Source organism: Xenopus laevis, chromosome 2S, assembly GCF_017654675.1.
Source record: "Xenopus laevis strain J_2021 chromosome 2S, Xenopus_laevis_v10.1, whole genome shotgun sequence".
In the NCBI taxonomy this organism is placed as follows: domain Eukaryota; kingdom Metazoa; phylum Chordata; class Amphibia; order Anura; family Pipidae; genus Xenopus; species Xenopus laevis.
Window position 1 is genome coordinate 29,874,631 of NC_054374.1, and position 15,370 is coordinate 29,890,000.

Consider the following 15,370-nt stretch of genomic DNA (forward strand, 5'->3'; position numbering starts at 1 on the left):
ACAGATTTTTTTATATTTAAGTTTGAAATCTGACATGCGGCTAAACATATTGTCAGTTTCTCAGTTGCCTCAGGCATGTGACTTGTGCTCTGATAAACTTCAGTCACTCTTTACTGCAAGTTGGAGTGATATTGCCCCCCTCCCTACCCCAGCAGCCTAACAACAGAAAAATGGGAAGGTAGCAGCTCCCTAACACAAGATAGCAGCTCCCTGGTAGATATAAAAACAGCACTAAATAGTAAGGGTAAGGCCAGACGAGGAGATTTTGTCGCCTGGCGACTTATCGCCACGTCTTTTGCGCAACTATCTCCCCGAACTGCCTCAGCGTAATTTCCCCATAGGCTACAGCGCAAAATCGCCTGTGCTAATGCACATGCGGTTTTCAATAGTCGCCCAAAGTTGCCTCACTGAGACGCATCATAGCGTGTGCATTAGCGCAGGCGATTTTGCGCTGTAGCCTATGGGGAAAAGACGCTGAGGCAGTTCGGGGAGATAGTCGCGCAAAAGACGTGGCGATAAGTCGCCAGGCGACAAAATCTCCCCGAATCTCCTCGTCTGGCCTTACCCTAAAATCCAGGTCAACGCATTCAGTTACATGGAGTAGGAGAAACAACAGCCTGCCAGAAAGCAGTTCCATCCTAAAGTGCTGGTTCTTTCTGGAAGCACATGACCAGGCAAAATGACCTGAGATGGCGCCTACACAAAAATTTTCTAAAGGGTTTGGACTTTACCAGTTCACCGTCTGGAAGATGGTTTACAAAAGAAGGCAATTAAACGCAATAGTTACTAACTCCAGGAGGGGGTGAATAACAAACATCGCCCCAAGAATAAGAGTACTCCAGGAAATCTCAAAGAACCCAAGCTAACTGTAAGTAAAGGCCTCTCGTGAACTAGCGAATGTTAGTGTTCATGAGTCCACAAGTGTGCATGGTGGAGTTGCAAAAAGAGTCATTACTACCCCCCCCCAAAAAAAAACCCCAAAACATTGCTGTCCATCTATAGTTTGTCTATGGTCAAAGCACTAAATGTTTCAGACCACAGGGGGTCCTTCCTCGGGTACAAGTAACTTCGACCAAAGAAGTTGGTCCTTTTTTATCTATGATACAAAGTGGATGTGGCTTCTCCAGTAACTGTTAATGAGCCTTAAAACTCAGATGATACAAGTATGGGACCTATTATCCAGAATCCTTAAGTCTACTAGAGAATTTTTTAAACATTAAATAAACCCAACAGGCTGGTTTTGCTTCCAATAAGGATTAATTATATCTTAGTCTGGATCAAGTACAAGGCATGGTTTTATTATTACAGAGAAAAAGGAAATAATTTGTTTAAAATTAAGATTATTTGGATAAAATTGAGTCTATGGGAGACAGGCATTCCGTAATTCGGAGCTTTATGGATAATGGGTTTCTAGATAATGGATCCCATACCTATATTATCAATTTCCATTTATAGTTTGCTAAAGGCCACATGGATAAGTCATAAGGCTACTGGAAGGATGTTTGGGGGAGAGATGATCCCAAAATAAAACTTTCTAGCTTGAATGAAAATTGCCATGTCAGGTACAAGGCAAACACTGCATTGCAGCATAAGAACCTTCTCCCATGGTTTGGTGAAATGAAGCTCAAGTGAGTTGTGCAGCAAGACAATGACCCTAAACACACAATCAACTTACCAAAGAATGGCAAAGCAAAAGAAGGTTAATGTTTTTGAATGCCGCGTCAAAGTTCTGGCCTATAGAAATGTAGCATGCTGTTCTATAAAGAGGAATGGGTTAAAATTTCTCCAAACCACAAATGTTTAGTTGAATTGTCTGCTACCCAAGGATGCCCACCAATTTCAGAAAGAAAAGGATCACATACTTTTGCCATACACCAATATGTACAATTCCTCAATTCATAAACGAACATGTGGTATGATTTTTGAATCTTTTGTTTAACTGGGATCTCATTATAGGTATAGGATCCCTTATCCGGAAACCCGATATCCAGAAAGCTCCGAATTACGGAATTACTCCCAAAGACATTTTATCCAAATAATCCAAATTTTTAAAAATGATTTCCTTTTTCTCTGTAATAATAAAGCAGTAGCTTGTACTTGATCCCAACTAAGATATAATTAATCCTTATTGGAAGCAAAACCAGCCTATTGGGTTTATTTAATGTTCAAATGAATTTCTAGTAGACTTAAGGCATGAAGACCCAAATTATGGAAAGATCCGTTATCCGGAAACCCCCAGGTCCCGAGCATTCTGGATTACAGGTCCCATTCCTGTATCGAGTTTTTTGACTTAAGAGAAAACAGGCAGTGTTTTAGGTCATATTTGTGCAGATTTATAGAAATTTCCAAATGGCTCACCAAATTGTATGCACCACTGTGTTACTTGCGTTCTATGACAAATTTAAACTGGTGTCATATTTGCGTCGATTCCTATTGCTCATAAAGGAGAAAGAGCTGCAATAATTTCCAACATATGGCATTGTTGCTTTTCCATCTAAAAATCTACAGGAATACTTGCCTTGTGTAGAATTTCCCTTACTAGTTTAGCAAACACATATAATAGATAATAGGTATGACACCATCATCAGATTAAAGCTGCTTTGGTCTGATATAGTATATGAAGCACGGCTATCAGTTTGCAACGGAGCAGTTTGTTTTTCAAAAGGAGAAATGATTACCTCTCTCTTGTTCAGACACGACTTTCTCCAGTGCATAATCCCAGTCAAAAATAAATCGATAGAAACAAAGCTGAGTGTACAAGGCCTTTTCTGGATACTGCAAAACAATGGGAGAAAATCAATATAGTTAACTTGTACAATTGCAACATTGTAAAACAGAGGAGCAAAGTAAAGAAACCTTTAGAATACAATAGGTTATATTAATATGCTAGAAGTACAGTACAGGCATGAGATAGGTTATCCAGTAGTGATGTGTGGATCAAGAAGTTCTTGAACCGCAACCAACCCTAACCCGCTGCCTCCCAATCCGTTGCAGCCCTCTATTTATAGACCCGCCGTGACGTCACAAGAGGGGGTGGAAGTCTATAAATTCCAGTGCTGGAACTGCTAGGTCACGGGCGGGGAGAGCAGAAGATGAGCTTGACTCGGACTCGTCCGCTACCCGAAGATTTTGTGCAGGAGTTGGCCCCAACCTGCAGGTTTCGAGCCGGCCATACATCACTATTATCCAGAATATTTGCGACTCTGGGTTTTCCAGATAAGGGTTATTTCCATACTTTGGATCATAAAATGTTCAGTTTTTCAGTTCTGCATTATTTTGTGTAGTCATTTGATGATTATTATTTGATGATTTGGGATCTGTTATCCAGAATGCTCAGGACGTGCAGTTTTCTGGATAAAGGGTCTTTCTGTGATTTGGATCTCCATACCTTAAGTCTACTAAAAAATAATTTATACATTAAATAAACCCAATAGGATTGTTTTGCCACCAATATGCAATCGATATGTTTCATTGGCAGCCTTACTCGATATTAAAGGAGGAATACGATTTTCTACTTGGGGTGCCAAAAGTTAGGCACCCCAAGTGATTACTTTTACTTACTGTCCCAGGGTTCTTCTACAGGGCACCACAGAGTGATCCTCTTCCTGCTTCTTCTTGTTTTTAAATTTCCCGGGGCAGACGCATACGAAGTAGAGCAAAATAGCTGGCTTTTTCGGCTTTTCACGCTACTGTGTATTTGCAGCCCCGGGAAGACTGAAGAAGCAGGAAGATATCGCTCTGTGGTGCTCGCTAGAGGAACCCTGGGCTGGTTTTCTGCTGATAGGAGCACCGGCCCAGGGTGTCAGGTAAGTAAAAGTAATCACTTGGGGGTGCCTAACTTTTGGCACACCCAAGTAGAAAATGGTATTCCTTCTCCTTTAAATCGGTATATGGCTGTCAACCAATACCTGGTTTGGTGGATCTTTGCCTGAGACCCTCTCTATCTTATCCATCGCTTCATAATCTTATTATCTATTACTTTTTTGGAATTGCACATGCACTAGTGCAAGAATCAGTGTGATTTTAACCTTTAAGTTGAAGCAGAATTTCACATTTTGTTTACGCGAAATGCCAGCCGTTTCTGAAACATTTTGTGCTCTCTCACTTTAGGGGCATTTACTGAGGGGAAACCTATAGTTTACCTAGGAAAACTATACAATGTTTTTTTTGGGAGAAACCAAGCTTTCTAAATCTGCCCGAGTTTTTTTTATCTTTATTAATATCAATCAAATATGTTTACAGCAACACAGAATGTAGTATTGTACAGACATTGTACCTTTTACACCATAATCAAGGTCACTATAGTAGCTGAAAGAAGCATTATCAAGAATAAACATGTGCAATAACACATATCCGAAATACAGCCAAACTGTAAGAACGAGAAACAGAGAAAGAAAAAAACAAACATACGGAAGGTTCCCCAAGAAAAAAAAAAAAAAGGGGGGGGGAAGGGAAAAGGATCAACCACACCATGTAGTTGAATCTGCTTCAACTATATGTGAGATTCTTGTTATGATGCAAGTTGAGAGAGAGGGCCGTAAAAAGCAAATAGAAAAGTGTCCAGACTGTGGGTCCTCCAAGCCTATTGAGTACTTTTTCCTCTGTAAGTTACCCACGGTTGCCAAATGGCATCATAAGTGGAGATCTGCCCGAGTTTTTCATGTATTTCCACCAGTGCAAAAAAATTTATAGCGCTAAATACCAAAAAAGAATGAAAAATTTTAATTTTTCATATGAAAATCCAACTGATTTGGAAAGCCTTATGTCTCACGAATTTGCCAATACCAGATATGTATAGTTTTAGGGAGATTTAGGACTTCTGTACAGCAAAAACTCCCTGCAGTATATTACCGAATTTTAAAAGCACTAAGGCAGAAAACGGCATACTTTAGATTCCAAGGCAAAAAAATCCTGAAACTGTAGGTTTACCCCAGAAAACCATACATTTTTGAAAACTGCAGATTCCAAAATGGGTAACTATGTCCCTCTACTCCTACCTACCAAACTAGTCCGCTACCCGAATATTTTGTGCAGGAGTTGGCCCCAACCCACAGGTTTCGAGCCGGCCCGTACATCACTATTATCCAGAATATTTGCGACTCTGGGTTTTCCAGATAAGGGTTATTTCCATACTTTGGATTATAAAATTTTCAGTTCTGCATTATGTGTAGTCATTTGATGATTATTATTTGATGATTTGGGATCTGTTATCCAGAATGCTCAGAACGTGCAGTTTTCTGGATAAAGGGTCTTTCTGTAATTTGGATCTGCATACCTTCAATCTACTAAAAAATAATTTATACATTAAATAAACCCAATAGGATTGTTTTTGAAAGCACTTAGGCAGAAAACCGCATACTTTAGATAGATTCCAAGGCAAAAAAATCCTGAAACCGTAGGTTTACCACAGAAAACCATACATTTTTGAAAAGTGCAGATTCCACAATGGGTAACTATGTCTCTCTACTCCTAACCACCAAACATCAAAGCTTGTCTGAATAAGTCAATGGGAGAAGTCCAGAAGATATCCTGATCTGCACTGGGTTTCGTCCAAAAAACAGATTTGGTGGTTTTTGGGCAGAAATACCAAAAAAATCTGATTTTTCAGGGGAAAATCTGAAATTTTTTATGATTCAAATTAGAATTTTTTGGGAAAATGTATTGCTAAATAACGGGAAATAACCCGCGTGGATTTGGTCGGAGTATATTTCAGAAATAACCCCAAAGTGTATTTTCTTGCATAATGACCAGTTTGTGTATTACCCCATCCTCTTAATTTATATTACTGACAGGGAAAGAAGAGTAACTTTAAAACGAATTTCATTCCAGCACAAATAAATTGGGCATCTATGCTCATAGTTTTTCACATTTGTATTTGTTTATGTAGTTATTTGATTATTTTGGGAACATCTTTTTTTACAGGTCTGAGACCTGTTATCCAGAATGCTCTGGATCTGGGATTTTCCGGATAAGAGGTCTTTTCCATAATTCGTATCTCAATACCTTAAGTCTATTAAAAAATAATTTAAACGGTCATTAAACCCAACAGTATTATTTTGTCTCAAATAAGGACAAATTGTATCTTAGTTGGGATGAAGTACTAGATATACGGATGCACTGAATCCAGGATTCGGTTCAGGATTCTGCCTTTTTCAGCAGGATTCGGATTCGCCGAATCCGAGCCCTAATTTGCATATGCAAATTAGTTGTGGGGAGGAAACTTGTGACTTTTTGTCACAAAACAAGGAAGTAAAAACTGTTTCCCCCTTCCCACCCCTAATTTGCATATGCAAATTAGGATTCGGTCCAGTATTTGGCCGAATCTTTTGCAAAGGATTCGGGGGTTCGGCCGAATCCAAAATAGTGGATTCGGTGCATCCCTAACTAGATATTGTTGTTATTACAGAGAAAAAAGAACTTGTTTCTAAATATGGACTTATTTGATTAAAATGGATTCTATGGGAGATTGATTCCATACGTGTATGACTGTAGAAATTGCAAAGAAAAAATTCTGCAGAGGAAAAACCGAATAGCTTAGCAAAAAAAAAAAAAAGATATCCTTCAATTCATTCTTACAAAAAAAAAAAAAAGGGAGGACAAATATTTAAAACTTCCATAGCAATAATAATCTTATTAACTATTTTTATGCACTTTCTTCTTTTCAATATGGCTTATCCATATGCTTTTCATTTCTGATTTTTTTTTTTATTGCAACAGAAGGGTCCATGTTTAATTAAGCATTTGATAGATTTTATTTTTAATAACCACCTTTATTCGGATTAAATATGGCCCTTTGTAGTGATCTGAAGCAAATGGCTCATTGTAATGACTGATGCATATTTATACATATATTGATATAAATGTATTTTTTAGAAAACCTTTATTGCTGTCTTGGGGTGGGGGGAGAGGAAAAGTGGGATAGCGATTAAGTTATTTGTTTAGTTGTTAAGATTCAGCAATAATTGCTGGTACACATCTCCGTGACTGCACACATGCAGCAGGTTGAATAGAACATTGAAATTACCTCCCCCATAATAGTTTGTTTTGATAATGTATTGTGTGTCGAGATGACGAGAAACAGTTGCTGTCAATTTGATTAGCCATTATATTTTTATGTTAATTGCCATTATTGGGTCCATTCTGTTTAGTGTCACCATAGAAGCAATACAATGTTAGCATAAATAACAAATTGGAGTAAATTAGGAAGATACATTTTTGCCAATTCATTTTAATTGCCCCCGAGTCCTTCCGTTGGTTAACGCAGCTGTTGACCCATAATAAGCGCTAGGTCAATATATCTGCTTGTCAATTCAGAAATGCAAAGTGCTGTGGTGCTGGTAATGGATATACAACCTTTGCCAGCCAACTGAAGCAAACAAATGGCAAGTTACATGAAGAAATAAAACATTAGAGATCGAGTTGAGCGACCTTATATTACTGAATGGGCTAATTGAAAGTCACTGCCTTAATGGACGGGTAAATGGGGGGGGGGATTTTTCTCTTTCTAAATAAAACACCTTTTATACTTTGTTCAGCATTGGTATATTTTGAAAATGGCAACAAAAGAACATGTTTTAGAATCACGGTGATAATACCGTCCAAATAAAAGATTTTTAATTGGTATATTTGCTTGAGAAATGCCTAGAACAGAGTATCCATGCCAGCAGGATTCATGCTTTAAACATAAAACAAAGAGTTTAGACGTATGTATTCGTTAAAAACATAAAAAACATTAATCTAGTAATGGGCTCATAAATCATCAATCAACAAATATGGCAGAGCGAATACATACCAGTAATATAGAATATATACACACACAGAATAACAGTCTGCCATCAACTTAAGGCACACAGGGTAGAGTCCTGTAGCGGGTCAGGTACCCGCGGGATACCCGCAAAAAAAGCGGGCACCCTGTGAATGAGGGGAAGATTTTCAGGTGAGGGTATAGATGCGGGTCGGGTCTCATCTAAATTTCTAATCTTATGTAATATTGTCTGTATTTTACTTCTTTTAACGTTTTACAAAACCTTGTTTCTGTCCCACCCACTTTTGATCACTTCCTGTTTAATGGTGGTCGGCGGGTTGGGGATAAGGCAGTTGCGGGTCCGGTAGCGGATCAAAGTGGGTAGATATGCGGGTTGCGTTTCTGGTCTTAGAAATTGGTTACTAACTCTAAAGCTGGCCATAGATGCAAAGATCCGATCGTACGAATCATCGTACGATCGGACTTTCCCATCTCCCGACCCGCCACTAACCATTCAGATCAAAGTCTTACCAGTCAGATTTGTTAAAGAACAGATCAGCAATGTTCTGCCCCTGACAGCAATCGTACGATATCTATGTCCAACCAAAGCTGGTGACAGTCTCCCACTGAAAATCGTACGATCGGCAATACGCAGAGATATTATCGGCAGCCAACAGAAATTTTCTAACCCGTCCGATCGACCAAACGACCGATCTCCGACGAAAAATACACACACGGTTCGAAAATCTTACGAATCCTCGATTCGTACGATCAGATCTTTGCGTCTATGGCCAGCTTAACACAGTGACTAAGGGGAATTTTTTTTTTTTTTTTTAAAAGAAAGCAGGGTCACTAAGGAAAGCAACAACTCATTCATTTTTCATTCTGCCTTCCAAACTGCTGCCTGGTTGCTAGGGTGGAATCCAAGCAACCAGATTTCATTGAAATTCCAAACTTAACGGCTTTAGAATCAAAAGCTATATTTTTTTAAAAAAAGTACGTAAATTAAAACATGGAGACCACTTGCAAGTGCCTAATAATACAACGGTCTATGTAATTTTACATGGACTTTGTTAACAACACCTTTAACAGCAAATGGTAAAAAAAAGGTTTATTCTGTGCTGTCAATGGTCTTTTCTCCTATAGTATTAAATAAGCAACCATGTAAAAAATATGCAACTGTGGGTAATTTTAGGTTGTCTGGGAATGTATAATTCTCTATTTGGATGCAAGAAAATATCAGTAAATAATTGGTAAGTAATTTACTAGACTGTGAAAGATCTTTTAATGGATTACAGGAATCAAAACTGAAAGGTGTAATAGTAAATGAACGTAGACATATACAGAAAGCTGATTTAATATTACAGTATAAATATTAGATAAATAAATGCGGAGAGAGTATGATGCCCTATTTAATAAATAAATTAACATACTTTTTTGATCGCTAATGGTCCTTATGCCTTGGCTTGCACTTTATTTTTATAGGGGAAAAACCTAATAATCCTACATCTAGTTGGAAATGATAATATTGTTACGTTGGCCATACAGGGGTAGATTAAAGCTGCTGAGCTTGGTGAGGCCCCTCTGTGGGCTTACCCTACTGGTATTAATTGGGCAGATATTATCCTGTCTGAAAGCAGCACTAAAAGAGGCATAGGAATAATGTATAAGGGCTCTTATAGACGAGTGTTTTTACCTGCGCTCCATTTTTTTCTGCGTTCAGCCACAGGGAAGCGCAGGAATAGACGCATTACATTTTTTCCAATGGGGCTGTACTCACACAGGCAGGTGTAGGCGCCGAACGCAGGTTGAGACGCAACATGCTGCATTTTCCTGCGTTTGGCGCCTACACGCGCCTGTGTGAGTACAGCCCCATTGGAAAAAATGTAATGCGTCTATTCCTGCGCTTCCCTGTGGCTGAACGCAGAAAAAAACGGAACGCAGGGGAGCGCAGATAAAAACGCTCGTCTGTAAGAGCCCTAATGGTGAACTTTAGGGGCATGCATGACTACATGCTTGTAAAAGTTGCAACATTTAGGGGGTTAATCAAAATCTGAATTTATCTCAATATTTTCTGCTAAAAACTCCGATCAAATACGCTTGGGTTTTTTCTGCTTATTTATTATATTTTCCCGAAAATGTGCTTTGCGGCAAAAAAAAAAAAAAAAAAAACAGAACAGATTTTTTGGATTTTTCCATCCGATTTCCACAAATTTTTTGGAATTTGGCCCTAGAAAACTCTGAAAACTTTGGGGTATTGCACAAAACCCAACGCACATCAAAAAATCAATGGAATTCTCTGACTAATATTCAACCTTGACAGGTCTGAGATGCCGGATTTTCAGATTCTGACATTTCCATTAACTGGGGTTTAAGAAATTCCGAAAAATTCTTGATTTTTTTTTTTTTTTTTTTAAAAGTCTGATTTAATATATATATATATATATATATATATATATATACACATAGTCCATGAACGTTCAGCACACCATGACGGAAATAATGACCCAGGTGCTACTCTCATTAGCAGTATACAAAAAACAAAAAAGTGAGGTGCACACCAGGAACGTTTCTTAAATGGTTAAAAAAGTTAAATTTTATTTAATGCATTTAAAAAAAGAGGTCTCTTTTTTTAAATGCATTAAATAAAATTTAACTTTTTTAACCATTAAAGAAACGTTCCTGGTGTGCACCTCACTTTTTTGTTTTATATATATATATATATATATATATATATATATATATATATATATATATATATATATATATATATATATATATATATATATATATATATATATATATATATATATATGTAAATAATCTCCATAGCAAATCGAAGGACCCGCACTCACAGGACTTAAAATTCAAACTTTACTTTATTTCAGAGCAAAAGACTGACGTTTCGACCGACCCACGGCCTTTCTCAAAGTGTAAATATAAATATATATATATATATATATATATATATATATATATATATAAAAAATCACACATTTTTCATGATTTTTGCAATTGGAGTTTAGTAAATAACCCCCAAAATCTCTGTAATAACTTTGGGTGTGGTACTGAAGCACAAGGGCATTATCAAACAAGGTGATGGCAACTAGCCACCCAAATAACCAGAGCCAACTTCTATTCTTTTGAAGCAAAAAAATGTAACTCTCGCATTGGGCAGCATGCAATTCTGCATTAGTCTAAAAATGTATTTATAGTGCAGAAAAACTGTTCATTTACACTCGAGTGAGCCTTTCATGACGGACATTCTTTTAATGACTTTTTTAAGCATTACTCATTCCTGCCTAAAATCACTTTAGTCTACCCTCCTAAATTTCCCCCAGAGTTTCTCCGAATTCTAAGTGCAAAGAGCAGTTGCACTTACTTTAAAGAGGTAGCAAAAAAATAAATGAAATCAAACTATAAATAGTAAACCCCCAGTGAATCCCAAAGGAAAAGTTGCTAAGAAAAGCAACTTAACTTAAAGAACTACTAAATCCAAAAAACAAATATGGCAAGAAATGTCATTTTATATACTGAGCTTAATGTACCAGCCTGAAGGTTCAGCATCTCTGTAACAGTAATTCATGCCATCAAAGTTGTCACAGGAGCTCACCATCTTGGATTCTGTTAGGCCATATTTTGAGTGTTAGTGCTCAGGGTGCTGTGAACAGCTGTTGAGGTGCTAACTTTAGGGGTCATCAAGCAAAAAATTAGGTTTGTATGTCATATAAGCTGATGCTAGAGGCCTAACAAAATACTTTCTGATGCTAATTGCACTGGTTTCTGTGTTGCCATGTAAAGAGAATCTGAATTAATCATTAATCAGCCTTGTATTGTATATACATATATAAGGGATGCACCAAATCCAGGATTCGGCTTTTTTCAGCAGGATTCGGCCGAACCCAAATTTGCATATGCAAATTAGGACAGGGAAGGAAATCGCGTGACTTTTTGTTACAAAACAAGGAAATAAAACATGTTTTCCCCCTTCCTACCCCTAATTTGCATATGCAAATTAGGGTCCAGATTCGGTTCGGTATTCGGCCGAATCTTTTGCGAAGCCGCTCCCAGTCCTGCGAAACTTAGTACAGCAGACCAGGGTGATCCTTCCATAGGCTGAAGTCCCGTTTTTTTTCTAATTAGCCAATGGAAGGATCGAGCCGCCCCTAGCCCGGTGTCACTGAAACAGGACCGAAGATCTTTTAGCAGTGTCAGAGGGTTGGATTCACGCAGGTTTGCTTGGCTGGGAGCAACTTTGAAGGGAACTATTGCGGGTGCAGCACATACTTGATACTGACACCATCCTATGATTTTTATAGGAACGTGTCTGTATTGCTTTAATGTTCCTGCCTCCAATTTTTCAGTCTGGCAGCTCGGTGATCCAGGAGCATCTGAACTAGTGATGTGCGGGTCAGGGTTTCCCTGACCCGCACCCGACACTAACCCGCCCTGCTAATACCCTCGTCAGCCTGCACCTGCTTCCAGGGGGTCCTTTTATAGACCCGCCCGCCGATGACGTCACAATGACGTAACAAAAGGGGCGGGCGAGCAGACGGGACACTTTAAAACGGAACCCGGAAGTCAGATGCCGGCATTTGAAGGTGGCGAGGAGTACTGCGAGGTCGACCCAAACGCGTCCGACCCGCGGGTATTGGGTCGGCCCGCACATCGTTATCTGAACTGTTCCAATTTGCTGCATCTAGTTGATACAATGACTTACTACATTTCTCAGAAGTATCTGTGGAATATTAGCAACTATTGTATCAATTCTAACAGCTGCCTTTAATGAAACTTATATGAGAACAAATGTAACAACTAAATGTATCAATTTAAAACAGTTAAAGGGATACTGTCATGAAATCCATTTCTCAAAAGAGCAAAGAGATTTTTTTACATTCAATTTTTTAAATCTGACATGGGGCTAGACATATTGTCAATTTCCCAGCTGCCCCAAGTCATGTGACTTGTGCTCTGATAAACTTCAATCACTCTTTACTGCTGTACTGCAAGTTGGAGTGATATCACCCCCCTCCCTTTTTCCCCCCAGCAGCCAAACCAAAGAACAACGGGAAGGTAACCAGATAGCAGCTCCCTAACACAAGATAACAGCTGCCTGGTAGATCTAAGAACAACACTCAATAGTAAAAACCCATGTCCCACTGAGACACATTCAGTTACATTGAGAAGGAAAAACAGCAGCCTGCCAGAAAGCATTTCTCTCCTAAAGTGCAGGCACAAGTCACATGACCAGGGGCAGCTGGGAAATTGACAAAATGTCTAGCCCCATGTCTGATTTCAAAATTGATTATACAAAAATCTGTTTGCTCTTTTGCGTTTTGAAAAATGACAGGATCCCTTTAAAGAGTCGGAGACCCCCACCCTCCCAGAGCTACTTTAGAGAGTGAAAAATCTAACTTTACACTTCAATATTAGATAAACTGTCACAAATAGAAAATACAAAGTAATTGGAAAAAGTCTTTATACCTGATGAACTATCTGAAACCAACTGAAATGAAAAAAGTGCTTGACGGTGAACAACCCCTTTAAGAAAACAAAATCTAATATCTAAAACTCTGACAAATATTACCGACCCGAAAACTCGAATCAAATCCAACGAATCTAGTTTTTTCTCCAAAATAAATAAATAAAAAACTTGTCAGGAAGGCTAATAACATCTTTAAATTGGTCACTGGACCTATGAACTTGGCAGGTTTAAGGTGGCAAATAGTCAAATTTACTATACCTTTTTTAACTTTATCAAGCATTTTCCTAACACGTGAACACACTTCAGTATTCTGCGGCTGTTCACAACGCTCTTCTCCTCCTTAGAGTGATGCAGTAATTAAAACCTAATTATTATCTTCATTTTAAACAAAACCTAAAGTGAATACCAATTAATAACAACATACTAATGAGCATCTGCTGTGATGAAATTGAATATGAATACGCAGTAAATTTCGGGTAATTTCTTTTATGGGGGGGGGGGGGAGTGCCACTGGTTGAATCGGTTATTAAGAACACATGCTATTTGCCACCAACACCTTTTTTTGCACATAGGGAGAGAGAAGAAAATATTGCTGCAGGCAGAGATGATTCCCTAGTGAAACCAATTGGTCACATGTTCCATGCCATCGTGAGATCTAATCCAAGCAAATGACTCTCCACTTTCTTTTGTAATTCTTGGCAAAATAATGTAGAACTTGTCCAGAGAGCACTCAGTCGCGGCAACACAAAACAGTCATGCAAACAGCTAACTAAACAGGCAAATGAGGAAAGAGAAGCGTTAAAGCTGCAAATCGATCTGTAGAATTTTTAGTGCGGCAGAATGATGTCGTAGAAGGATTCCATGCATGTTTCCGTCAGCTGTGCTGCCTTTATGGTAAAGCAACTGTTAGGGTGTAATTCCAATAAAACAACAACATGCTTTATCATGGCTGCTCGGGCACAACATGAAGTCTACAATTGTGTTTCAAGATCGCAACAACCCCTTCTTAAAAGCTGGAATGTTTTACCAGCCACCCTAAACTAATAGAAAAGCTGAACTGCTAACTGAAAGGAACAGTAACACCAAAAAATTAAAGTGTTGTAAAGGAATGAAAATAGAATGTACTGTTGCCTTGCACTGGTAAGACTGCTGTGTTCAGAAAGACTACTATAGTCTAAATAAACGGGCAGCTGTGTAGCTATGGGGGCAGCCATTAAAGCACAGGATACACAGTAGATACAAGATAAGTTCTATAGAATCTCATTGTATACCAAATAGACTGCTGTGTATCCTGTGCCTTTTCTCAGCTTTACATGGCTGCCCCCATGGCTACACAGCAGATTGTTTATATAAACTATAGTAGAGTTTCTGAAGCAAACACACCAGTTTTACCAGTGTAAATCGGAAAATTATATTTTCTTAACTTAATTAATTATTTGTGCTAATGTTCCTTTAAAGGACAAGGAAAGTTAAACTAAAGAAGAAGCTAGAAATGCTGTACATTATGTTTTGGGCTTCTGTACCAGCCCAAGGAAACCACAGCCCTTTAGCAGTAAAGATCTGTGTCTCCAAAGATGCCCCAGTAGCTCCCCATCTTCTTTTCTGCTGATTCACTGCACATACTCTGTGCTGCTTTCACTTACTGAGCTTAGGGACCCACTCACAATATACAGTACACATAGAATAGAAATGTCACAATATAAGGCTGATAAGTAATTAATACAGATAATTACTACATGGCAGCACAAACACCAGTGCAATTAGCATCAGAATTTAATAATCAGCCCTGTAGCATCAGCTTATATTACAGGACAACCTCATTTTCTGCTTGATAATTTGTGACGGCCCCTAACCTTAGCTTCTCAAAATATGGCATTTTTAGCCCAATTCATTTTTAGGGTTTAGTTCACCTTTAAGTGGAAAATGTAGAGGAAGCAATACCTTATAATGGCTATTTTAGCGGATTACAAATGCAAGCCTTTGGGGACGGCTTAGATTTTTCTTGATACCATTTTTGAGGAAGAGATCTTAGTACACCAAACTGTAATACGATCCAATGGAACAAAACAACTACGGTGAAACAAATACCAGCTCCATAAGAGCATGAGCTTATGAGGAAATATACATGGGCATTGCTTGTT

At 38.4% G+C, this 15,370-nt stretch overlaps 1 protein-coding gene across 2 annotated transcripts in view; it reads right to left on the minus strand.

Annotated features, from left to right (window-relative positions):
* pola1.S (polymerase (DNA directed), alpha 1, catalytic subunit S homeolog) overlaps window positions 1-15,370 on the minus strand; it is a 181,705-nt gene that overhangs the window by 27,273 nt on the left and 139,062 nt on the right. For both annotated transcript variants that reach the window (NM_001088586.1, XM_041583016.1), the window contains 1 exon segment: window positions 2,679-2,775. In NM_001088586.1, coding sequence (NP_001082055.1) covers window positions 2,679-2,775 — 97 coding nt within the window.